Here is a 26,568-nt window from a genome sequence, read left to right as displayed (position 1 = left end):
ACCGTATACATATACAGCAGCACAGTCTCAGGTGTGCTTTATAAATTTGAGCCCTGAACCTGGACAAACTGACTTGAAGAGGTGCTCAGAAAATGCTGTGTTTAGACAGCAAAGCAATTTAACTCATTTATACTGCAAATGTTTGATTGACCAAGAAGAAGTCTTCCTTGCTTTGACTTTTCTTGAAAGGAGGGTGCTGGAAACATCAAATAGTTTAGTGTCTCTTGTGCTTAAATGTAATATTGTCTTATTTTCTCAAAAACCAAGTGTGAGTTTTCCCTTTATTGCCTTATTCTTATTGCTAAGTGATGATTTGTCTGACACAAGCTTTGTCTAGATGGCTGTTAGTGTTGGTTTCAAGGCTTTTATTTCAGTTACACAGTCTGATTGATGATCAATTAACTGTGACAGATCTAATGACACACTGTAAGAAAATGATCTGTCTCCCTGGCTGAATCTCTCTCTCTCTCTCTTTCTGTGAGTCATGCAGAAGCACACAGGCATGCATGCACCAAGATGAGGCACCTGATAAGCGTCAGGGATGTTCACTGTCTCTCCGTGTTCAGCCACATATCCAATGATCCCTTTCCCCCACGGCACTTGAACTTCATCTGAATTCATTGAGGGCAAAACTGTGGTACCTGCGTGCACGTCAAAGAATTTGGACACTAGTGTCTTCTTGTTGCCTGTGCCCTCCACTAAAAACAAGGAGCACCGGTCTGCATCCAGCATAATACAAACAAACACAAGGATTTTATAGCTGAGGCTCGTTAGATCCAAGTCGTTGGATATGTCTTTTACAAGCTCCAGGAAAAACTCTCTTTCGTTATGTTCTTTGAGGTAATATTTGAAATCCACGGCGGTGGACGGGTACTGGGGGATGTTGACTCTGGACTCCAGCAGTGCGCTCAGTATGTGCGCAGTGGTCGGAGGCAGAGAGCTCGCTTTCCTCAGCAGAGCTCTCCTCCTCATGCTCGTCAGCGGCTCCTGGGCCCTGGAGCTGACATGCTCGTCGTATGTCCTGTTGACATTTATGGCCTTTGATCTGGCGAAAGTTTTACGCAGCTCCTTCTGTGAGGCTCTCCTTTGCAGACCATCACATTTGCTCGCCCAGCTGTCCTTGCACGCGTTGCTCTTCTCCTCTCTCGGCTCGGCGGGAGCTGCAGCCGCCGGACTTTTACTCGCCTGGTGATTCTTGAGCCATTTCTCCACCATGCTATAATTCCCCTTTCTGTTCAGGTAGTCCTCGAATAACTCGGGGTGCGAGTCCAGAAAACTTTCCACGTCAGAGAACACCATATTTGGCACTGCCATGTCTGTTCTTCAGATGGTCCTCAGTGAACCAAATCCATGAAGTCGCACAGAGAAATATCATCTATGATGCTTTACTGAGGGTTAAAGTAGAGAATCACTTATACCACAACTTCCAAGATGCATATTATGCTGGAAACACCCCAAAAGCTCTGGCTACATTTCCAGTTTCCACTCTGTGGGGAGTGGGATATACACTCTCTTTGCGCACCAGTATATTCCTCCACAGCATCTCCACACCGGTGACTTGATTTAAGAACATTTAAGGAGATCTGAGCAAAGCAGCGTGGACGCAAATTCCGGTTCGCGTAGACTATCACAAGAACTGGAAACCTCACAGAGAGCCACTACCGAGCATCACCGTCGTATGGGTCTTCTTGTGTGCAAATGATGCTGGCTGTGGTTGGCTCGATCCCGCTGACGCTCGCGTCGTCACACTGACAAGAGCTCAGGGTTTGTTTCAGCAGTCAGCCCTCTGGACATTTGAACCGTTTGCCCTCCTTAGAGAGCTCCAAGTATGATGATGATGATGATGATGATGGTGATGATGATTATGATGATGATAACTCGGGTACATTCACCTATCATCATCATAGCATGCATAATATAATATGCACGCGGTAAACTATACAAACATAAAAGATGTTGTTAATGCTTACAGTGGTGGCTGTTTGCCCGCTGATGCTCGTTACTTTCAGCAATAATTAAGTGCTACTCTAGATTTATAAGGCGAGGGCTACAATGCTACTTTAAAGCAAAAGACCCCCAGGTGGGTTAATTATAATTTAATGAAAATGATGCTTCAGTAGAGTCATGTGGAATGGATTCATATGCATTCCCTTTCAGTGCTTTGGTTATGATACTGCTGACTGACAAGAGCAATCAAAGTGAAATAGTGTCGCTTAAGAAAAATGTTGATACAGTACATTAGATACTGGAACTCGACTGGACAATAAATATATTTCATAACCTCAAAACCTTGGCAAATGTGGAATCTGCAGTGGCCTATATCATTTATTTATGTAACATCGACGGTTTTTGGCAGAAGGAGGATGTCAGAAAATCAAATTCCTTTATGTACTATCTTATTAGTTCATCTAGATGCAGATGCTTCATTTTGAACGCTAGAGGGAGATATACTCCACATGTTGAAATAAAAATGAATGTTTACAGCACAACACTAATGGTTGATATGGTCTGACTTGCCATCTCCTATCATGGACACCCCTAATTTTAAAATTAAATTCAATCCAATAATAATTTTCTCTCCTCATGTTGCTTCATTTGATTTCCTTTCTGAGGAAGCCAACATTATGGAAAATACTACTTCAACATGACATTTTGAACAAAAAAACACTTTTAAAAAGAGGCCTGACTACAAGTTTGGAATGCCTTGGTATGCAGAACAATAAAGAAAACCAAAACCATGACACTTTTAACCCTTTAATATATGAACATGCAATAATCCAAACACATTCAGTAACTACCGGCCAGTCAAGACAATCGTTTCATATGCAGAGTTTCTCCATCTTTCACTGAAGTCACACAACCTTTTACAAAAAACATGCAACAGGTGTGGAGCACATATCAGCTTCCAAACTCAAATACACTCTTGAAAGCTACAAACTGCAAGGCACCTCATTTAGGGCAAGAAACTACTCTCTTCTTGAAATGATCCAAACATTTGCCGCATAACACACATCACAGCAGCACAAACCCACACATGCAGTATTCCAATGTTGAGGTTTCATACGTGTATTGCAAAATGCAAGGGACAAACCAAACCACTTCGCATATATCAAATCCCTTGATGAGATAAATCTTAGACTTGTAAACCTTCTGGCAAACATCAGGATGTTTAAGACTACGTATATCACTCCAATGTCATTCACAAATGTATCATATTAGCTTTAACTGTCCAAACAAGAACATAATTATAGCCTGATATGATCATCCACATCATGTATTAATCCACTTTTCTATAAAGAAACTTTATACTGAACAATTATTCACTTTTAGATACATATCAAGTCAAACAGATTTTTAAAAATTGTGTATAGTGTCAGTTTTATTCAACTTGAAATTTCAAAAATGACATAAGTAGAGACCAATAGAGTATCAACTCAGAGGCAGAAAAGGCATATTCATTATTGGAATAGACAATTATGAACACAACTTGATTTTTAATCACAAACCTACAGAGAGAAAAAAAAAAAACTGGATGACAGTTATTTAGCAAACAAAACACAGATTTCAGTCCCTACATTCTGAACACACAGTATATGGTTTAATAATTTATGTAAGAAAAAGAACCTGTTAAAACCAGGGGGATATCATTCATTCCACCGAAGAGAAGGATCATGCCAGAAACAGGACAGCTGTGACAAACGTGGCAAGTAATCGAGCCAGCGCCACTTAGATTGCCTGCACTTCTGCCTGAGTTTGGATAAAAATGAAGATCCCTGGCCTCTTGAGCAGTTTGTCAAGACACAAAATTGGCAAATGTAGAGTTCTTTATGAAGTTGCAGACTTAAGATATGCTATAAGGTCAGCGCGCTCGCCCTTCTTCTTGATGCCAGCGAAGATCATCTTTGTTCCTGGAATGTATTTCTTGGGGTTTTCCAGATAAACATTCAGGGTGTCGTCATCCCAGATAATGCCTAGAATTAAAGTAAGAATAATGTTTTAATCAAAATAGCATGATTTATATGTATAATACTGTTGATATACATATCCAGTATTTACCTTTGCTTTTGTTGGCATCAGTATAGGAGTAGCCCTCTGCCTGGCCTGTTTTGCGTCCAAACAGACCCCAGAGATTGGGCCCCACCTTATGTTTTCCACCCTCCTCCACAGTATGACACTGGGCACACTTCTGGACGAATGCCTTCTTTCCTTTGTTAATGTCCACAGGCATGGCTTCTGTGGAAAAAATACACAAACACACACACACTCAGGACATTTGGATTTCATTGCTTTATTTTTAGCTTTTACTTGTTTCCAATACTTACTAATTTATTGTCACTCTTATGGTTAAATAACATGATATTTGACTCGACTGCTGCCCTTTAAAAAAGTTCATAAATGTAAAACCTCACTCAGCCGCAAGGGGGGAGTCCAGAGGTTGCGCAACCAATGTAGGCCCGCCATTGTTACAAAACCGGCTTAGGTAACTTTCGTTTAGTTTAGTTTAGTTTAGTTTAGATAATGTAACACAAGCGGTGCCTACATGCGTGTTATACTTCTGTGGTATGAACAATCCAGCAAAAAACAAGTGGTGACATACGGCAGCTTACACAGGCCCGATGTCAAATAACGTCAGATAATAACATCTGGCAAAAACTGTATTTACGATACATGAATCCATTTTTGTGCTGTAAAACACTGACTATCGGATTAATGCAAAAAGTAATAGAAACGGAAAGGAAAAAACCGGGAAATCTCCGGAAACAGGGCAGTTAAATTAGACCACGTTGCATATGAAGGAACCGGCACAGCCGAAACTACGTCGAATAAACAGATACGTTGAAAACAACCAACAGAAACGTTTGATATTCATATAATTAACCTCTTACCTTTACTTAAATGTAGTCAGTCAAACCAACTATGTGAAACTTATCCGTTAACTCCTCGGCTTTTGTCGTCTTGCCGGCTTCACTCACTACTGATTCACAAAACGTGCTTCCTTCCCGTTAAGTTACTCCACCTCTCACGTCATCGGTCAGCTGACCTGTTTCATCATGCTCGTTACGTCAGACGGCTGGTGAGTGCTGTACCTGTAATACTGCAATTTCGCAATGTAATGTAACACTTCTAATGGTGGAAATATAAAGTACTCACATAAAGTACCAATACCTCAATGAAAGAATACTCCATTACAAGTAAAAGAACTGCATTATAAATTTTATTGAAGTAAAAGTACACAAGTATTGTCAGCAAAATGAACTTCAAGTATCAAAAGTAAAAGTACACATTTTGCAAAACGACCCAGTTTAGAGTGTCATATGTATAGATAATATTTGAATATTAAAACTGATTAATTGATGTGTATATGTAAGCAGCATTTTAATGTTGTCAAGGTAGAGCTAATTTTAACACAATACTGTTGAAGAGTCTAATTTATAACAATATGTAGCCTATAAAACAAACTGATCATATGTTGACAATATTGAATACTGAAAAGTAACTAGTAACTATAGCTGTGAAATAAATGTAGTGGAGTATAAAGTACAATATTTCCCTCTGGAGTGTATATGTGGAGGTATAAAGTAGCATAAAATGGAAATACTCAAGTAAAGTACAAGTACCTCAAAATTTAACTTAAGTACAGTACTTGAGTAGATGTATTTAAGTTATTTTTCCACCACTGAAAACTTCCAAATCTCTCAGAGTAACTTTTTCTTTCTGATACAATTACTACCAACAAAAAAAATATGAAAATTTGAATTTCACCGAATTCCTCCAATGGAAAGAAGAATCCATGAAAATGGGGTTAAGTTTTCTAAACAAGACCTCCAGTTTTCATCTTCCAACCCCCAGTTTCAGGATGTGATCACTATACAGTAGCTTATAACACAATCCCAGTAATTGTCTCTGACATATATTTATATAACATATTTTATTCTGTTATCAGACAACAGTGTTTTCACAAAATGATCATATACATATGATTTGATTCAAGTTACAGTGTGGGATTAATCTCTACTGTTGTCAGATGATAATTACATCATCTTCAAGGTCATGCAAAGCAGCGAACAGCAAAGTGTGTGTTATGTCATACTGCTGGACTGTAGAAAAGGTATTGTTACATGCTAATGTATATAGACTTGTGATTCATTGGTTCTCTTTTGTCTTCCCACACATTTTCACCAATCTCTGCCAATACAGGATTCACAGTTTCCCCGTTGTTCTACAATAGAAAGCCTTAAAATGAAACTTTATATCATGTCAAGAGCTACTCTCGTAATAACAAGTTGTGAGACAGGGGAGAATTCAGGTCTAGTACGCCAGCCATGAAAACTGATACACAGCCATTTTTGAGACGGACACAGACAGATGAGAAGACTTCATGGTCACCCTTGCCCATAAACTGCCTCTCAAGTTACTTTTACCCATAAACTATAATGAACACCAATCCAACACCTGTTTAATTGAACGACTATTCAAGCATTCAAGGAAACAGTGACTGAATGCCTTAATACTGATCTGCCTGCTTTTCCATATTCAATAGAGCAGGGTAAATGTGTAAAATGCTCTCATTGATATAACTGATTTCACCTTGTCTCACCTCTTAACATCACCTGAGTGCAGGACTGGTTGCTCGGCTGCTTCTGTACGGCCACTTGACCTATGACCTATGGTTGACAGATAAAATAGTCTGATCACACTAATGCATCAATTTGTCAACTGCCCACGTCCTCCACTCTTTACACTACACCTGTCCAAAACACTGCTGCTAACTTAGCTAATTTGGTAGTTAAGATTAAAAAAATATCTTTAAAAGCACAGTGGTTGTATGTTTTATCAGCTTTTTTGGTTTGTACATTCAGATATTGAAGAAATGTATTGCTTGATATGGATAGTCAGCTCTGAAAGTTTGGCTTTTTGCTTTTAAATATATGAATATAAAATTTGGTCAAAATAGTAAAGAAATGAATTTATTAGAACTGCGAGCAGAGATTCCTGTCATATTCAATGAATCCAAACAATACATTTTTCCAAAGTAATGTAAAATGAGGGCAGATATGATCAGCAACGCATTGTAACAGTTTACTCCACAGTTGTTTTGTATGCAGACAAGACCAAAATAAATGTACCAGCATTTCTCTTGGGTTTCTGCAAATAATGATTAGTTGGATAAAATCTGTGAGGCATTTTAAAAGATATCTCTTTGACTAGTTAGTCAAAAATAAAAAAACAACTCTTTCCCAACAAATATCTCCAGCAAATGTGGACCAATATGATAAGGAAGAGGATTTATTTATAATACCATGTTGAAAGACATCTAGTTCAATGGTTCTTAAAGTCGGGTCCAGGGACCCCCAGGGATCCTTGAGGGGGTTCCAGGGGGTCGCCAGCAAAAAGGGGAATAATTTATTTTCACTATAATTCCGTCCATAAATAACACAATGACAGAATGTGTGACTATTTTGGTCATGGGTTTCATACGCTTTCTGTAATAAAACGTGTAAACGTGCAAAAATCTCATCAGATGGGGGATCCTGGGACAAAATCTTATCAAATGAAGTTTGAGAACCACTGTGCAAATCCAACATAGCTTGTAACCCTTGATGACACACAGACACCAGCATTAATGTTATAGCTGGCTTGCAACAGTTTTAATCCAACAGCAATCTCACCTTTCAGCTCACAGATCATTGTTGTTGTTTTCTGTCACTTGGTTGTCATTCTCTTTCTTCACATCTGATTTATTAAGCACTTTGTGATTTTGCATACATAGTATCCCGCCACCCTGCTTTTCTTCTTGGACTCCCTCCATTAGTCTTTCTGTAAAGACAAAGCAGGTTCCTGGGAGTTTCTGTCTGTTTTCTGGGTTAAATGGACAGAATGTACTGAATCGTAAAATTCAAGCACATTATTCATTTACCAATTATACAACAATTTCTTTGTTAGCATGCTACAATTAGCTAAAGGTCCAATAAGTCTTTTGGTAGAATGCAATATAAAGACCATCTAGGGGATATCTTAGCAAATGAGCTCCCCATGAAAAAACACCCTGTAGAGGAAAAGCAACATGGATATCCCATTAAAGTCCAATTTCACCTGATGAATGTGAGTCCAATTTGTGCTCAACCTTAAGCTCTGGTTTGGTCCATCAACTCTGGAGAAAATTACCTGGGTCTTCAGATGCTTGACTTTTCCTTTTATGTGAACCACTCACATTGCTGGAAAAGTATTAGGTCCTTCTATAAAAGTAGCAATACTACAGTGTAAATACTCCATTACAAGTAAAAGTCCTGAACATTTTACTGGAGTAAATATACAGTATTATCAGCAGAATGTAAGTAAAGGCCCTGAACATCCACACGGGTGTTTTAAATTACTCTGGCTGATTTGGTGGAGATGTCACATAACTCTATGTACAGTCTATACATGTCCACAGTGTTGAGAAGAGAGATCTAATCAGGCAACATATGTGAAAACAGTGTGGGTGGACTATATGTATGTATAAAGTATCAACAGTTAAGGTATTCAGAATGTCTTTATACATAGTGTTTATGACTAAAATATCACAATATTGGAATATATTGTCAATGAATAAACATGTAAGCAGCATTCTTATGCTATAATTGGTCAACATTAAGCTTATTTTAACTTCTTTATAAACGGTTGGGTTATTTAATTTGTAACAATACATTATTTTATTATCTTATCATGTTTTGAAAGGTTTTTTTAATCTGTAAAGTAACCATCAGCTGTTCGATAAATGCACTGGAAAAGTACACAACTTCACTCTGAAATGTGATGGATTAGAAGAATAAAGTAACATAAGTTAACACTCCTGTAAAGTACCTCAAAACTCTTGAGTAAATGCATTTAGTTATAGTCATTCATATATAATCATTCTTTGGTTCTCGGTTGTTTAAGCACTGTAAATGTTATTTACTCTCATCTTGTCTGACCTGTGGTGGAAGTACTCACAGGACAGGTTCACAGTTTTTCAAGTCTGTCTTTAATCAACAGTCAGGGGCCCAACTGAACACTGAAACAGGTTTTTCTTGTTGTAATTATCCCTCCTGTTTATACTGATCATTAGAAGATCCTTTCGTAATGCACTTACAATGTAAGTGATGGAAGATGAAATCCACAAACCTCCTTCTGTGCAAAAATGCATTTAAAGGTTTATCTGAAGCTAATATGAAGCTTCAGCCATTAGCCATTGAAAATAGTTAAATCAAGTAGATATCTTTCAACATTACAGTCTTTTTAGTGCCAAAGTCTTTTTGTTACTATACTTCCACCTCGACTCAACAGGGAAATACTGTCTGAGGAAAAGAGGGAATTTGATGCTAAAAAGATTGTAAATGTAGCAGATATCCACTTGATATGACTAACTCAGACTGCTGAAGCCTCATATAAGCTTCAGATAAACTTTTAAATGCATTTTTTCACAAAATGACCATGTGGACACACTGTGGATTTTGGTCCCCATCACTCACATTGAAAGTACATTTGAAGGGGATCTTTTAATAGCCAGAACGAACAGGAGGTATGATTACAGAGAGGAAAACCTATTTCAGTGACCATATGGACACCTGACTGTTGTTTTACGACAGACTTGAAAAACTGTGAACCTGTCCTTTACTTAAGTAAAAGCAGTAAAGTAGTTTCAGCAAAAGTGGGACATTTAAGCATTGCTTTATTTTAGTATTTGACCGGATAGAGGTTTTTTTAAATCCTTAATTCTTGCTGCAACACTACTTGTTAATGAACAATCATTTCTGTTGCTATGACATCATTTTTTGAGGGATGTGGCTGAAAGTAAAACACAGACTGTTTGGCCTTAAAAAACATAAGGGATTTATTTAAATATTAAGTCCCAGCCAGATCAGATTTGATATTATATTTATTTGATATTTATTAAAGCTACTATGACTCTGATCTCAGTTCATAATAAGCAGGCACAAGATTGTCTTCTGATCTGTCTTTTGCACTGTCCCACTTTTGCTGAAGGTGTTCAATATAACTGGGACAGTGTTTTCACATAAAGTGGGACACTTTTCTAAGCATGTTTCATGCAGTATTCCTGCAATATTATATATATCAGTTTAATAATGTTTGAAAGTTTGATGAGGCTCAGGATTTTAAAGCTGTTGCACTGTAAAGCAGAAGTTGCGGCTTCAAGTCATATCAAGAATATCAACATTTTTAATCAATGATTTTAAAAATCTACATCGATATAACCGTTTCTTCTATTTATTTAGCCTACTACAACATATTGTGAGCTCTAGATAAATCAACATTAGCCTATAGTTCTTATAGTATATATCACCTTTACAAAAAAAGGCCCCGACACCCATTCATTCAGGAAAAGGTGACGAGAGACAGAAATACAAATTAACAAGAAGAGAAAATAAGGCAGGGAAGCTTGATTAATGCAAAACTAATCAGAAAGCGAAATAAAGAGAACAAGTGAAGCAGGGCTGATCAGATAAACCAGTGGACTGAGGAAAGAATGACAGGAGCCATGGATGAATGTAAGGAGTTACTTGAGTCAAAACAGCAACTGAAGTTAAGACAGTTAGAGCGTAGAATTAATTGATTTTCTAAGAGTTAATACATTGTTTTGCCTTTAAAAGACATTGTAGACCAGTGTCCCACTTTCGCAGACAAGCTGTCCTGCTAAACCTGAAAAACCCACATGGGGAAAAAGAGGATCTTGTTGGGTTTGAGTCTATAACTTTTAAACAATAATCAATTCCCTTCAAAACTTTACATCAGTATGTTAAGAAGGGTTGTACCATTTAACAAAAATGTGACTGATCCAAATGAATATCTAGGCTATTATAGTAGTGGTAGTAGTGTCTTGGCACATTTACAAAAAAGTGGCCCACATTTGCTGAACCCACCCTAACACTATAACGACAAAATGCTGAGTAAAGTCCTGCATTCAAAATTATACTCAAGTATAAGTACAGTATTGGCAGCAAAATGTACTTAAAGTATAATAAGTAAATATGCTGAATGGCCCTTTTCACTTTCAGAGTGCCATATTTTTATATGCTGTATACTGGAAAATTATTATTATAGCATTTTGTCAAATCTGGTCAAGGTGGAGCTAACAGATTTATAGTTGTTTGATCGATAACTATGCATATACTTTATAAACTAATACTTTTTTAAAGGGAAATCTAAACTTCAAACTGACTGTATAGCCATATATAGTCAGGATTGTGGTGGAGTAGAAAGTATGAAGTGACATAAACTGGAAATACTGCTAAAGCTGACAGGATGATGCCCATTAGCTATATGGATGTGAGAGCTGTTGCCAGGCAACCAACAATGTAGGAACTGCTATAATAAGTGAAACAAAAGAGTAAAATAGGCTAAGAGAGGCTAATGGGTGATTATTTATAGTGCTTTTAGACAGTACAGGAAGCATTCACATTGCATTGATCAATTTTCACTATTTTATCTAGCTAAACTAGTACCATGTACCTCCAGTGGACCCATTATTGACGCTAGAGCTCCGTCCATTACTCCATTACTGAGTCCATCAGTGGAGCTATGATACTGCATAATATTTTCAGCTAGACCTAATCTTCTCGAGGTTAAAATATCCGGATGAACGTCTACTCCGAGTCCGAGGTATGTGTGGACTCCATGGCCGTGTTTTGTGAACCTCCGGTGCCCGCCAGTGTTTGGATCCATCCCGGCGATTTGTTCCCGCTCAGAGCCGATCTTGCTGCAGGGAGGAGCGAGCGGAGTGCAGTTGAGCTGAGCGGAGCATCACAACCAGCCGCATTCAAGGAAACAGCCAAACACAGCACTTTTTTTTCTTTTCTTTGTGACTTTCCCCACAATGCTGTTTTCGTACAACAACACCTATCTTTAATAAGAAGAAACAGATATATTCGACGTGGACGCCCTTATGGAAGCCGCTTGTCTTTGAAAAGCTGGGAGTCTCTGCCCAGGCAAAAAGAGGAGACCCGCTCAATTGTTTCCTGCGCCAAGAACTGTAAAGACATGGTCATTACACCGCATCTGTGGTAAGGCAATAAGCTTTTTCTCTCTATCCTCCAAAGGCAACCTGAATGCCAGTCTTGCTTATATGGAGGAAGCTACCGTGTCATAACAATGCTGTGTTGAATCAGCCGCTGCTCAGAGCATCCTTTTGTATTAGCATCCTGAGTGAATCACCGAGGACCAGTCAGACATGACCACCTAGCCGCCGCTGACTTAGCTAGCTGCTGCTAGTCTGACCCAGGGAAGAGGTGACCCTCCGACCATGTATCCAAACATGAATGTCCCCCAACACCCGCAGGGACATTATTATGGACTCGGGCAACAAAAACATGGATGCAGTTAAGAGGAGTAATAACCCAACCAGGGCGGTCAGCTCTGTTAACTGACACTGGTGATGAAGACGTAATGCGTCACTGACATTTTCACCTTTTTTTTTTTCTTTAACTGAGCTTCATGGTTTCTCATAACGTCCCATTAGATGCCTTTCTCACCTTTATATCAGTGTTACTGATGCACATAATCTCCACTCATCATCCTTTATATTCCACTGATCCTGTGGTCACTGTTGAGATGGCAACTAATTGAAAGTTTGCCAACTTCTGTCATTTACAGGATTTGCTCCACTATATCACTGTTTTTTTCCCCTCTCAACTGAAGGTCAGCCAGTGACTTTGCAGTTGTTTTAAAAACAGCCTCAAATCACATAAATTAAAGAAGAGCAGAGGGGACTGGAAAGCTCAATGCGTTTGTAGTTTGTCACTGGCATGCTTTCTTGAATAGATATTGCTTTGATCAGCAGTGATGATTGATTTTCCAATATATTTCTTAGCCCCAGCCTGAATAACCCTCCCGCTGAAGGTGTCCCTGTCCCATTTAGATGAAATCTTTGCACAGCTTATCCTATGATAGAGGGAGGAGAGGGGATCATAATATTAGATTTAGATTGTCTTTTTTCGCCACAATCGAATAATTACTGCTTCTAACTCCTTTAGCTATCACAAAATTAAAGCAGGAGCCAGACTGATATGTGGTTTTTAGGCCTATGACTCATCTGTAGCAGTCCCTGTCCTTTGCTTTGATGATTGGTTGCTAATAATCACAAGCATGTCACGTGCCCATGCTCATTTGTGTCCATGTGATCATTTTTTTCATTCATTTCCTATGTCTTAAGGAAGTAAAGTGCTTCGTGTCATTCAGACTTCACCGGTGCCATCATGATACCATTTCCCAAATGAAACTAAACATTTAAAATGCATCAGTGTTCTTTTAACACAAAAAAACTGTAGGACTTTGTGAGATACAGCATGTAAGAATAGTATAAAGTTACAAAATGTGCCCAAAGAAAAGCCATCGAGACCGAGGATTCAGTGCCACTTTTCAGTCCTTGACAGTTTCCAATACTTCACTTCCCAATATGGGCCCAGGTCAGTCAGTCCCAGAAAGTATTGCAGCGTGATCCCCAGCTCTACCTAGATGATGTAATATGTGTAGCGCAGGATAAACTGGCTCTGTCCAGTTACTGTTGTTAAAAGAAAAAGAAGAAGAAAAAAAAAGACAGGCCTTACTTTTAAGAGATGTGCTGTTCACTGCCTCCAGATGTCACGTAAGATCAACATCCATTTAGGCTGTTATTGTACACCTGGGTCAATAGTCGAAACACTGCTCTGCTGATCGATATGCATTATTAGCCCGTTGTAAATTCAGACAATAGTTCTCCTCAAAGACCCTGTAATGTAATCTTGGGACATGAAGTCTGCTTTTGTTGGCCCACTTTAATTATGCAACAGAGAAGTGAGATCAGCAAACTTGTAGAGTGCTGGTTGATAGTGTGATATCGTGGGTGTTTTTAGATGTGGTGACACAAACATGAAGGTGTTTCCGCCGCTGGTAAGTTACCGTCACACTTTATTGTTAGTAACATGTGTGTCTTTGTGTTTAATGTGTACTAACAGCAGTAGACATCCAAATATACAGTAGAAAGTGATCAGTTTTTTGGTTTTTGTTTCATTTCTCAAGTTTATTTTCTTGATCTCTGTCAGATCTCACAGGACGTGGCATATCTAGATATTACTGCAGTCTTCTGAACCACTCTCTCCTTTGCTCTTCTCGGCTTGACCCACGACACCACAGATGATAGTCACTGCTTTACTGTATTTGTGATACTCAAATGATCCCTGAAGGAAAAATTTGACATTTTCACGCGTCACCCTCCACTAAGGTTGCAGCACATTTTCAGCCAGGGAAAAAACCCTGGAGCCTGCAGGAATTTAGCATCTTATTCAAAGATGTTTCAGCAAAGCAGATTGTGGTTATTGTAGGTTTTATTCGGTTTTAGTCTTTTAATGTAAGAGGAAATGAAAGTATTCAACAATGGGATTCTTATGATCACAGCTACTGTTTTTGTTGGACTATGAAAAATACACAGCAAACCCAATTTGAAAGAAGTAGATTTCTCAAAAATGGACATTACATAACATTGGATCATTGGCTTTGGTGCATAAATGACACAACTATTATGAACTATTGAACCATTAACCTTGAGCCCACTCTTTATTACAATGTATTAACGTACAATGAGTGAAATAAGATTCCTGATAAAATACCAACATTATATAGCATCCAATACTACAAAGAATTTACCATCACCTGTTTGTCATAGTGTCATAGTAATCTATGAATTGGGCATACATTGTAAAAATGCTGCTACTGTGGACAACAGTATTGTCTAAATGAAGACTTTGTCCCATGTTTATACCAAATTATTAGAGTTGTTTACCTAGAGTCCAATTTAATGAACCCTGTAGTTTTGCACGTGGCTTTAAATTATGCAAGAAATTAATTGCATAGTATGTAATCAGTTGATGGCACTGGTTAGAGGTTGAATCATTTTCTCTCCAAAACATCTCTGACAGTTTTCATTATTACTTTTGATTCAGGAAAACCACCTTCCTTAAATTCTGTTGCTTGTCTGGAGCATGAAACGTGACAAACGAACATGTTTTATGTGTGTGATTGAGCTGATTGTGCATCAGAAAAAGGAAGTGAAAGGTTTTTCTTTTGCTTATCTGGACTTTTAGAGCCACACAACAGTGAACTTTAAACAGCTTTGAGAAAATTATGCAGAGTATTGACTAATTTCCACAAGGAATTCACTGTAGCGTGTAAGGCTGCAACTAGGCTAACGATTATTTTAATTATTGATTAATCTGCTCATTCTTTTCTCGATTGATCTAATTATCATTTTGCCTATAAAATGTCAGAAAAAATTGTAAAACGGCCATTATAATATACAACATTTGACTTCTTCAAATGTTTTAGTTTTACTCAATCAACAGCTCAAAACCCAAAGATATTGAGTTTACTAACAAATATGACGAAGAAAAGCATCAAATCATCACATTTGAGAAGCTGGAACCAGCAAATGTTTTCAAATTCTATTATCAAATTAGTTGCCGATTATTTTCATTACAGATTAATCAGCAGATTATTTTTTTCGATTAATCAATTAATCTTCTTTAAAATGTTAAAATAGTGAAAAAATGCCATTTACAATTTCTCCAAGCTCATATTCCAGTCCAAAACCTAATTATATTCAATTGTCATGTCATGTCAATATGTATCATGTGATCAGGTGAATCCAAGATGGCAGCATGTCAGTCCACGTCAGTGTTAAGTGTTTATCTGTTTTTGCAACAAGTCTTGTAACATTCAAATTGAATTAAAGCAAAGTATTTACATAGTACATTTGCAAACTTTATTTTATGAAAATTATAAGGATATCTCTTTTTCTGGACCATCTAATTTGGGTATAATCTGATCCAGTCCTCTGAATCTACCTCTCCAATGCTCCTGGGTCTCGAAAACTGCGCCTCTCAGTCTCCACCTGCCCTCGCCATCGCATCTCCTCCTCCCCTTTCCCCATCTCCACTCCTCTGCCTGCGGCCTGCTGTGCACTCGAACACACACACACATATTCTCTGGACAGAGACAATAGCGTTTCTCTGTGCGTTGTCTGTGTGAGACTTACGAGCAAGTGATCGTTCCTGGGTGAGTACATCTAACAATGTGTTTTGCCCGCTGGACGTTGCTCTTGGATGCACTTGCTCTATGACTGTTGTACAATCCATGCAAACCCCGAAGCGGTTGGCACAGGACATGAACTCATCATGGAACTTACCCAAATACTTACCCCGCCTTCAAAGCCTTCTGGCTTTACATAACTACTTAGCGTTCAATGAGAGATCTCGTTCGGATTTAACGTACGAAGTGTTGAAGAAATTGTCATGTAATATTGCTAAACAGATGGTTGTTTTACTATTACTTATATCTGGTAACGTGCAGCCTAACCCTGGCCCTCAGTCGCAGTGTATTCAGATGATCTGATTTTAAATCTCTGTCTGGTCTAAATATTGTTCATCTGAATGTGTGCAGGATATGATTAGAAAATGTGTTAATATGTGGACATTAATTTAATAACCGAAACTTGGCTGACAGAATCAGTTCTTGATAAAGATATTGACATAGATGGATACAATGTTTATCTTGGTGACAGACCAAAGAAAGGTGTTGGTGTTGCTATTTATGTGAAATCAAAATTTCATGTCAGGGTAGTTCTGTTTACATCAATCTGCAAGCAATTGGTATTTCTGGCACTGAATGTGGAAGTTGATAAAGGCCTCTGTATAACTGTTGTTGGGTGTTATAGGCCTTAAATGATGTGTTGCAGTCTTTGATTCACCTTTTATCCAGACTAAATCATAGAAAAATTGTTTTAGCCTGTGATCTTAACTGGGATTGGCTTCAGCTAGTATCTGACGATTTTAAATCTTTTTGTGTTAACTATGATTAACCCAGCTGATTAATTCACCCACTTGTCCAAATCTTAAATGCCCTGAGAAGTCCGTCTTAATTGAGTTGATTCTGACGAATGTTCCTCATATATTTTCAGCTGTTAGTGTTTTTTGCAGTGACCAAAGTGACCATTGTGTTGTTGGCTCTGTATTAGGTCCACTTTTATTCACTGGTTATATAAATAATCAGGGTCAAAACGTGTCAGATACTAATTTTCATTTTTATGCTGATGACACTGTTATATACTGCTCAGCATCAACTCTTGTTATAGGCCATTAAATACTTGCAAAACGCTTTTAATGTTGTCCAAAATACCCGTCTCCAGCTGAAAGTCCTTCTTAATGCAGATAAACTTATGTTGTTTACCAACTCTAGGAATAGGCCACCATCTCTGTGGTGGCCACTCTTGAGGGAAGTGGTTATATATAGAGGTTAACTTATAAATACCTACGTATTTTGATTGATGACTGCCTCACATTTATGCCACATGTGCAGTACCTATTGAAAAAGCTGAGGCTAAGACTAGATAGAACTATGGTGATCTTTTATATATGCATACCTCTGCTCAGTGTCTTCATATGGTTGACACAGCTTACCATGCTTCTTCGAGGTTCATTACCAATTGTAAAGCTCTGACTCACCACTGTGACTTATACTCTCAGGTAGATCGGCCTGCTCTGGCCACCTGTAGGCTTTTACGTTGGTACACCTTTATATATAGGGCAATTTTTGGTCTGCTCCCACACCACCCATGTGTTTTTATCATGCAGAAATGTTCTGGACAGTACTCTTTGCACTCTTAGGACTTTTTTATGCTCTCTGTCCCAAAGTGGGAAATTGGAAAAAGGGCATTTGTGTATTCTACACCCTTGGCATGAAATGACTTGAGATTCAACAAATTAAACTTGTTTAACACTTTTAAATCCAAAATGAAATAATTATGTTGTGTTTTCTGTCTGTAACTATGTGTTTTTATTTATGCTGCTGCCTGTCTTGGCCAAGTCTTCCTTGAAAAAGAGACTCTTAATATTGATGCAACTCTCCTGGTTAAATAAAGATTAAATAAAAATAATGTATGACAAATGAAAGCAGCAAATCCTCATATTTGAGAAGCTGGAACTAGAGAATATTTGGCATTTTTTCTTGAAAAAGATCATCAAAATACTTATTTCATATATGAAATGTTTACAGTACATTATTTCTTTGTAACAGGATGGTATCACAGAGCTTAATACACTGGTAGAGTACTTGTAGTATGCTCTATTCACACTACAACACACACATCACCATCATTAAGCAGCCACACACTTGTGGAGACAGTAGTGGTTGATTGGTTTGTGCCTGTTGTTCATGGTATTGTCCTTGAGGTCTTGACCGGGCGTTTAGGGAGTGTCTATGCAGCATTCACATGGCAGGGCTTGCCTTGTCCTCCTGCTTAGAGGACAGTAATCATGGTGACTGGATTTAGAAGATTAAGCTCATGACTAATCATACCCCAACAAGGTAACTGGCTTCGTATGGAGCAACACTGCTGTCCATCTAAACAGGAGTCAAACAGACAGCTCCATACAGCTTCTGTGTAAATTGAACAACCTTTATATCCTTGTGGACTGAAAGTTTACTATGGCTGGTCAAAACGTCTCTTGCTTACATCAGCTAGCATTTACGCAAAGACATATGGGCAAGCAACGTAGTCAGTAAACAGTGAAAGTGCTTTGGTTTTTTGTCTGGTCATTGGTGGAATTATATGTTCTACAATCATTTTTAAAACAGTGAAGTGATAGTGAAAAAGTGAAGTGAGTTTTCATTTTCATTTTTATTCATGTGACTTTTACTTACAGCAAATCTACACCTGTTTTGGCATCTTTCCAGTGCTATTCATTAGGGGTGTAACAGTACACAAAGTTCACGGTTCTGTGTGTATCTTGGTTTTGGGATCACAGGCCTGTTTTCGGTACAGCAGGGAGAAAAAAAAGAAAAGTAGAAAATAACATTTTGGTCTCTTATTTAGTTTTGCTGCAGTGGAGAAGGAAAACAACTCCTTGCAAGAAACTTTCTGTTTCTGAGTCAGGACACCTGCTAACAGCTGTTTTAGGCTGATTTAAGGTCTAACTGTTGGAAGGAATTGAAACTAACTCCACCTCCAACAGCTACAACAGTAACATGCTGCTTACACACTGATGCTTCAGTGTTAATAATCTAATGTAATAATATATCAGTCAGAGGGACCAAACTGCTACTTTTACTTGAATACTCCTCACTTCTGTTTCCTTATTAGGTCAAGGAGGGTGGTTCTATTAAATAGGCTAAGTGGAATACACTATATGTGAATGGACTTAGCACTTTGTCTTACAGTGGCTTAGATCCTGGTTGGCTTAAGACAAGGCAGGGATGATGACGTTGTTATAGGATCTGAATTATAGATTATAGTGTGTGTGTATTTTGCACAGTTGCATGTAAGAGTGCATAATGCTGAAGTGTGCAGAGCTGCTCAGTGGATTCAGGGAGTTTCCCTGACACACAGGAGAGCCTAACATACACATCCTGTAGTTAAAACCACAGGGTGCTCCAGAGTTGTGTACAATATGAACATAAACTCTGTGGTTCAACATATTACTGCCTGCACTGGTGTGCTGATAATATTGCCATTTTCTATGTCTACTCCTTGTAGATTTTGTCACAGTAAAGTTGAACTAGGGCTGTGACGATATGGATTTTTTTCTCACCATGATAAAAAAGCAAAGTATCCCCACGGTTTGGCGGTTTACTGCCAATGCCCCGCCCCTCCCGAAAGGAAAGTCTTTTTTTATTGGACTTTACAGTCCAAAATTAATTTTAATAGATAAAAAGGGCTCACTTGCTGCGCTTCTGCTTCCTTCGGCACCCCTTGGCAATCATGCTGGTGGAGCGATGTCGAGGTCTTGCGGCGTGGTGCCTGGAGCAAGCCGAGGCAACGCAGATTCTCCAGAGTATCTGGTTGTGTGTGGCATTTAAAAAAAATTGTGGTGATGATAGTAATGGAGATGAAAGTTGGAGCGTGAAAATTACTCATCCGGCGCATAAGCTGAAAAAGTTTTCTAGCTTCCAGGTTTGCTGCCGCATCATGCAGCCCACTGAATATGTGCAGAAGCGTTTTTCACGCTGGCCTCACCTGTGAGTTCCTGCTCAACACATAGGCTTTACATTGGAATTATGTCATGAACTTTAAAATCACTTTTCTAGGCTCTGGGAAAATATAAAACCTTCATAATTGACCTTGTTTGCAGTTGGAGGTGTCCTGTCAACAGTTAAACAGGTATCTCTTTTTATAATGGTGGTCTATGGGGAAAATGCTTAGTGGATTTTCTCCTCTGCACTACCACGAATGGCCACTGGGAAAATTGGCTGCAAGACTCAGTGGAGGCGCTGTATCCAGCTTTCTTAATACATCCATGGGTATGATAATTAATATTGTCTGTGAATTTGGTTACCATAATTAGGGTTGCACCAAACGATTAATCTGGTGATTAAAACATACACAATGTCAGAAAATGGCCAGCAAAATAGAAAAAATCCCAAGGTGATGTCATCAAGTCACATCAAAACCCATTTTTTCAGACTAACAATCCACATCCCACATGTATTCAGATATTAAGCATACTTTCAGCTGCTCTTTAAATCTGGTATTTTCTTGGTTTTAAAGGCTCCATCACTATGTGATACAATCTCCTGATTTTATTTGTCTTATTAGTTTTAGCTTAATGATAACAATGCCTCGTCGTTTTTATTTACTGTATCCACATTACTAATATCTGTATCTGTATAAAACTGCATCTTCTGAATGTTACCCCAAAAAAGTCACATTATCAACATAGAGGTATTTGATCAAAAATATTGAAACATTGTACTCTGTCAGTATCACCCAGCCCTTCAGGAAGTCCTGTGACTAAAATAAACATGGTTCGCTTATCTGCTTATCTGTTTGTTTTCTGCAATCGCTGTATGTTTTACCAGTGCTGAGACCTCCCAAGAGCTCAGACAATTACACAGCAACACTGTAGGCAGTATTATGGGTGTCAGCGTGAAGCAACACAGTGCCCCGACTAATGATGAAAACAAGCACTCCCTGTTGCTATCTGAACATAAGGTTAATCAGACATTTTAAATCTAGTAGCTAGTGTGAGCTGGTATAACCAAGACACAGTTCAAGTAGAGCTATAGATACTTTCTTGTATTGATTTGGAATCCTAACCTAATTACTATCATTATTATAAAGGTAATTAGATGTTTAAAGATTTATGTTACAAACACAGTCCTGTGGGATGATGTCACTCTTCTGCAGCGGAGGCACTGACTCTAGTCTTAAATTGACATGCCGATCATGTCAATTTAAGACAACATTACCTGATTGTAAACAAGGTTCAATGCCTTGATGTACAGAGATATACTGTGTGCTATTCCACTGAAGTGTGTGACAAACAGTTGGAGCAACTGCAAGCTCAAGTCAATATAGGTTCAATTTGGATTGGAGATCATTTGGTGAAGTGCATTCCAGCGTGTTGAATAATCCTGAGTGGCACCGATCTCATAGCAAACATAATGAAAGGCTTATTCAGTAATGCACATGTAATGAGAAGAATCTTAAAAACTCATGCTTCAAAGAATAGCTCCTGGCGTCTCGATTGAGCAGATGTGAGTGGGATTAACATATTGAAATTTATGGAGAATCATTCTGAGAGCCTAGGAGTTGCCCGGACGCTCGTTTCTACAAGGAATAAACTACACTAAGTGTCGTTAGATCAATGCTAGTGTGGCTTTCTGCCTGGTATCGATACACAACAGCACTGATAGAATGAGGAAGGCAACGTAGATGTGATCATGTAACTTCCTGATTGTGTTTCAGATGAACAGCGAGCAGTGAGCGTGAGGAAGTGTCAGATGATGCTCCTGATCTGCGGGGCCCAGTGCTGAGGGAGGTCCACGGAGCCAACCGGTGCCCACCATGTCTCACCACCAACACTACCAGCGAGGCCCCCATGGCCGCACCATGAGCTCCGAGGAGAGGAGCTCCACACCAGTCAACAAGACCTCCACACCGGTTCACAAGAGCGCCTCCTCCTCTTCCTCCTCCCAGCGCGACAGCCGGCAGGTAATTTTCAGAGCACAGGAGGCATCCATCAGGGATCAGTATTAAGAGGTAGCAGCAGTCTGAATAAATGTAACTCTAGAGAAAAAGGTAATATAAGGGTGGAGTGAATGTCATTTCAATTTGCTGCAGTCTTCTGTCAGAGACAGTTTCTGCAACAGAAAAACAGATAAAAGGGAACTGCATCTGCCAGGAAAATAGTAAATAAAGACATATTCATTCAGCAGTTTTATAGAGTGTGTAACGAAGACAGTGAAAACTATTATTATGTGATGAACTACTCAGTTTTCAGAAAATTAGCTGCCGACATCCAGCCTCACCATCTATAGTACAAGTGGAGTAACCCCTCTGCAAACTGTGTGCATGTGTCATGTGTACAGTTTCAGTGTATTCCTTGTAGGATCGTCTTCTTCCATTTAAAGCCCCTGAAAACATGGTTCCAAATTTTCTCTGTAACATTAAATATCGGTGACTAGATAAGCAACAATTAAGTTCAAGTTTAGAAAAAACATTCTGAGTTAGTATTTACAAAGAGTTAAACTCAGCTAATCCGCTACATCCGGACTGTGTGGGTGGATCTGATTTGATTGACAGCGGCCTGGCAACATAAGCAACCAACCCCACAACTGTCATCCAATTATTATTCAAATGTTGCTATAAACTTTTTCCAACTGAGCCCCCACCCACTATCTCCTCTGAAAATGACTAATACTTTATTCTCTTTAAAAAAAAAAATCTGATTGCTGACTAATCAACTAAGAGAGAGCAGCCTTAATTTCCTGGTTAGTAAATGAAAATCGTGCCGAGGCATGGTAAACAATGAGATACAGTCTGATTTCACAGCTCACAGGGCAAGTGCTTAAATTTAACCCCTGCAGTAAGTCAATGAAGCCCCTGGCTGTCCTTAGCTCACTGAGCTGCTGTGTCACTGTGGCCGTGCAGAAACAGGACACCGCAACTTGAATCTCTGACATCACAGCTTTTCCGTCGGCACTGGCTGATGAATATTTCATGAGGGACAGACAGAGGCTTGGTGCTCCAGTGAACATGTGGTACAGCTCTGGTATGCTGTGTGGGAACCCAGCTTGTGTCCGTGGGAGATGGCTCCCAGGGAGAAGAGGGAGTTGGTTTTGAGAAATGCCGGCCTGTTTGAAACGCAGATCTGCTTCTTGATGAGACAGACGGTTAACCCCTCACACGCTTCTGTTCATTGTTCCTTTCTTTAATGTCGCCCACTTGCTTTTGATAACAAGACTTTCACAGGTGAAAGGGTTCAGCATTTCATTTCTCCCTAATTTAAAAGCCAGCTTCATCTCCAACCAAGGTTATCTATTAACTCTCCTTTTCTTATTCATCTCTTTTAATGTGTTTAATGAAGTCAGGTACCAGGCGAAGAAGAAGCCGCTAAGATAGCGACAAATTAAGTCTTTGTCCAGTAGATTTGCTTAATTTTGTACAGCTGCTCGATCAAGACCTCAAGATAGACAGTGGCATATTAAAAGAATCAGCAGAACATTGGGAATTTAATAGGAAATTAGTTCTTGATTGTTCCTAAACGATGCAGTGAAGTACCTGTGAGTGATCCAGACACTTGATGTATCAACAAGAGAGGCAGGTATATCGTTCAAAAACACAGTTCGACTAACGTTTCCTCTACTGTTTTGTTAAACTGTCTCTGGTTTATGTCACAGCCATTATAAATATTTATAAGGAGAGAGCGCCCTGGTAGCTGAATACGCCACATAACCGTAACATCCCCGGCTCGACTCCGGCTTGGGACCCCTGTTGCATGTCATACCTCTCTCTCTCTCTCTCTCTCTCTCTCTCTCTCTCTCTCTCTCTCTCTCTCTCTCCCTCTCCCCTTTTTTCCTGTCTGCTTCTCCACCATCAACTCTCCATTGAAGGCAAAAAAACACTGACTGTTAACCTATTTAAACTTCAGTTATTATCCTTCCATTTTGGTAAAAGATGGAGGTACCCAAGACGAACGTTGAGGTGAGGCTAATTGTCATACCACTCAAAAGGTTTATAAATAGTTTCTCAGCAATGAACAATTAGCATTAATCTCTGAGATGAATCTGTAGACTTGTAATTTATTGTGTTTGCTGAAGATGTCTAATGTTGCTAGTCATAAATTATTTAGATTAACATTATTTATTTAAACTCAATCAGCAACTTAATTTTTTAAAATATATTTTATGCCTTCATTAGACAGGGACAGTAGAGAGAGATGAGTGGAAACAAGGGGAGAGAGACACAGGGTATGACACGATGCAACAAAGGAATCAAACCGCGGACATCGCGGTAATGTGGCGGGGCATGTCCATCAGCAACTTAAGTTTATTGAGAATACATAAAATGTTAACTAAAGCTATCCATCAGCTAAACTAGCGCTATTTAGCTCAAACAGAAACACGTATTTAAGTTCTCCTGACACAGGTAATGTTTAGGTTGCTGTGTACAGATTTGTGAACAGAAAACAAAGTAGCTTCAAGTCAAAATCAAAACTGGAGACTTTCCTTCCAAGAAAAACAACAGCATCAGTTGTTTCAGCAAATGCCCCAAAAACTATATGTGTTTATGTTGAAGTGACAAAGCTTTCAAGCCTCCGTTGACTCTTATTATGACAGCAGCAGCTAAGCTGGTGCTAGTTAGCTACAGCAGATACTGTTTATAAAGTTCTTGGGGTGGTGGGTAAATGTGTAGCTCCGCCCCATGTGAACAACAGGATGCCCCACCCTGACTTCCAGCTTGCAATGAGGGGTTTCTTACTCAAGAAAGGGCAATGTCTGCAGACTAAATACTACTACTACTCTAAACACACCGTCGACTGATTTGTAACGTCTCCAACATAGATATGTATCTCTGAACTTTATTGAGATTATGCAAAACTAAGTTACGCCTGCATTTTGTTTGCGTATTAACCGGTGTGATAGCGTTTTTCTGCATCACTGTCTGCTCAATATGTTCTGTGCAGGTTGATACTTTGTCAGTGGACTGCTGTAGAGAATACACTGTACATCATCCCCTGGGACATCCTGAGGAAGCACAGTAGACATTGAGAAAAGACCTTAGCTTGCTTGGCTGGGTCTCAGTTTTTGAGGAAAAATGAGAGCATTTTGTTCGAGGAAAGCCTTAGTGAGATCAAGCCCCCATTTCCAAATCAATACTTGTCACTTTCCTCTCTGCTGACGACTACTGTTAACTCTGGAGATCCTCATGAGAGCAATTAGAGGCACCACCTGAAGTAAGCACAGACTCACTCACACTCGTAGCCTGTGGATGAAGACGTTACACATTGATCCAGGATGTCGCTGCAGTCATCCATTTTTCTGTTGCTGCTGCATTTCCTGGTCAGATAAGATGTTTGTGGCCCACAGATAGTAGGATGAATACATAGAATCACTCGCTACGTTCATGGGAAATGAGTAAGGTTTTCTTCGATAGCAGCTGGCTACTTAAATGACGCTGTAAGATCAGATAGTGGCTGTTTTAAAAATGATCATGCATTTTTTGAATTAAAAAAAAAAACAGACCAACTCAGAAAGGAGGAGAGGATCTTGACAGAGAACAAAAATAAACTGGGAAGTAAAATGTGTAAAAAAAAAAAACCACACACAGAGGTGGTTCTAATCTTACTCAGGTTTGGCACAGCCTGTGCGAGAAGTGCCAGTCTTTCCATGATTATTTCTGGTCTCAATTGAAGTTTTGCCATGATCTTCTCCACAAGATAAACCGTCATAACCCCTTTTTCTCTATTGCTGAATATGTGGAGGTTTTGGCTTATTGTTTGATATATTATCAGGAAGGATAAAAAGTGACAGATTTCTACTAAAGTGACACTACTTACTAGTCCAAAACATAGACTGAACAGAAGCTTTGGAACAACCTGCTGAGGAAGTTTAGATTTGCAGAATGAATCATTTCTTAAAATTCACTTTTGCTTTTTAAGATTTTTTCAATTACACATTTTTTGTGTAGCAGTGTGAGTGTGTTTAAAGACTTATAAAACACATAAAAACACAGATCACAATCATCAATGGTTATTCAAATAAAGCTGGTCTGTAAATGGTCTGCTCCTTTTTAAATGCTTTTTAAAATATTCTTTACATATTGGACCTTGAGCTAAGATTTTGTCAAACCAGTGTTACTGAGGTGAAGAAGTAACACATATTCAATTCTTGTCATATGCAACACTTTGGTTGGTTTGATTTTTACTGAATCAATCAGCCACCAGCTTCTGTTTTCTGTCACATGTGGACTGTAGGTCTGTAGTTAAATCTGTAGTGTTTGCACTGTGCTCATACTCAATCTCTCAGGGTGTTAGCTTCTTATCCGTGTGGCAGCGCCATCATCCTACTCCGAGCTTTACTGCTGAGCCAGCAAAACACTGCGGTGAAATCCATCCTCATAACAAGCCCTCTGTGGTTTTTAGGCGCTGAAATAATATTGTTCAGTGGTGATTGTGGAAGACAATGTTACAGTTTTTCTAGGACTAAGGTTTCATAACACAGTATATTCTTACACAGTGAAAAGACAACAGGAGGCCACATACTGTATGTTGCATCTTTAAA

The 26,568-nt window shown here is 38.9% G+C and overlaps 3 protein-coding genes across 4 annotated transcripts in view; 1 reads left to right on the top strand and 2 right to left on the bottom strand.

Annotated features, from left to right (window-relative positions):
- pde11a (phosphodiesterase 11a) overlaps window positions 1-1,787 on the bottom strand; it is a 42,854-nt gene extending 41,067 nt beyond the window's left edge. Inside the window, exon 1 of the mRNA XM_044366770.1 lies at window positions 526-1,787. Coding sequence (XP_044222705.1) covers window positions 526-1,314 — 789 coding nt within the window. The 5' untranslated portion in view covers window positions 1,315-1,787. The remainder of the gene's footprint in view (window positions 1-525) is intronic.
- Window positions 1,788-2,741: 954 nt separating this feature from the next.
- On the bottom strand, window positions 2,742-5,041 carry LOC122992685 (cytochrome c-like). Its single transcript, XM_044366555.1, has 3 exons — window positions 4,887-5,041; window positions 4,057-4,233; window positions 2,742-3,971 (listed from the first exon to the last, which is right to left on the bottom strand). Exons 2-3 carry the CDS (start codon window positions 4,226-4,228, stop codon window positions 3,826-3,828), a joined length of 318 nt encoding a protein of 105 aa, XP_044222490.1. The 5' UTR covers window positions 4,229-4,233; window positions 4,887-5,041; the 3' UTR covers window positions 2,742-3,825.
- A 6,458-nt stretch (window positions 5,042-11,499) lies between these two features.
- Window positions 11,500-26,568, top strand: part of osbpl6 (oxysterol binding protein-like 6) — a 38,401-nt gene continuing 23,332 nt past the window's right edge. For both annotated transcript variants that reach the window (XM_044364879.1, XM_044364877.1), the window contains exons 1-2: window positions 11,500-12,041; window positions 21,752-21,997. In XM_044364879.1, coding sequence (XP_044220814.1) covers window positions 21,851-21,997 — 147 coding nt within the window. In that variant the 5' untranslated portion in view covers window positions 11,500-12,041; window positions 21,752-21,850. The remainder of the gene's footprint in view (window positions 12,042-21,751; window positions 21,998-26,568) is intronic.

Source organism: Thunnus albacares, chromosome 11 (assembly GCF_914725855.1).
Source record: "Thunnus albacares chromosome 11, fThuAlb1.1, whole genome shotgun sequence".
Lineage (NCBI taxonomy): Eukaryota > Metazoa > Chordata > Actinopteri > Scombriformes > Scombridae > Thunnus > Thunnus albacares.
This window is presented reverse-complemented; position numbering and strand designations above follow the sequence as displayed.

What these genes read in the sequence shown, in the direction of transcription:
- LOC122992685 (XM_044366555.1), bottom strand. Translation starts at nt 4,228, where the DNA reads ATGCCTGTGGACATTAACAAAGGAAAGAAGGCATTCGTCCAGAAGTGT. An exon ending in TGATGCCAACAAAAGCAAAG is followed by an intron (nt 3,972 to 4,056) that starts GTAAATACTGGA and finishes CTTTAATTCTAG; the next exon opens with GCATTATCTGGGATGACGAC.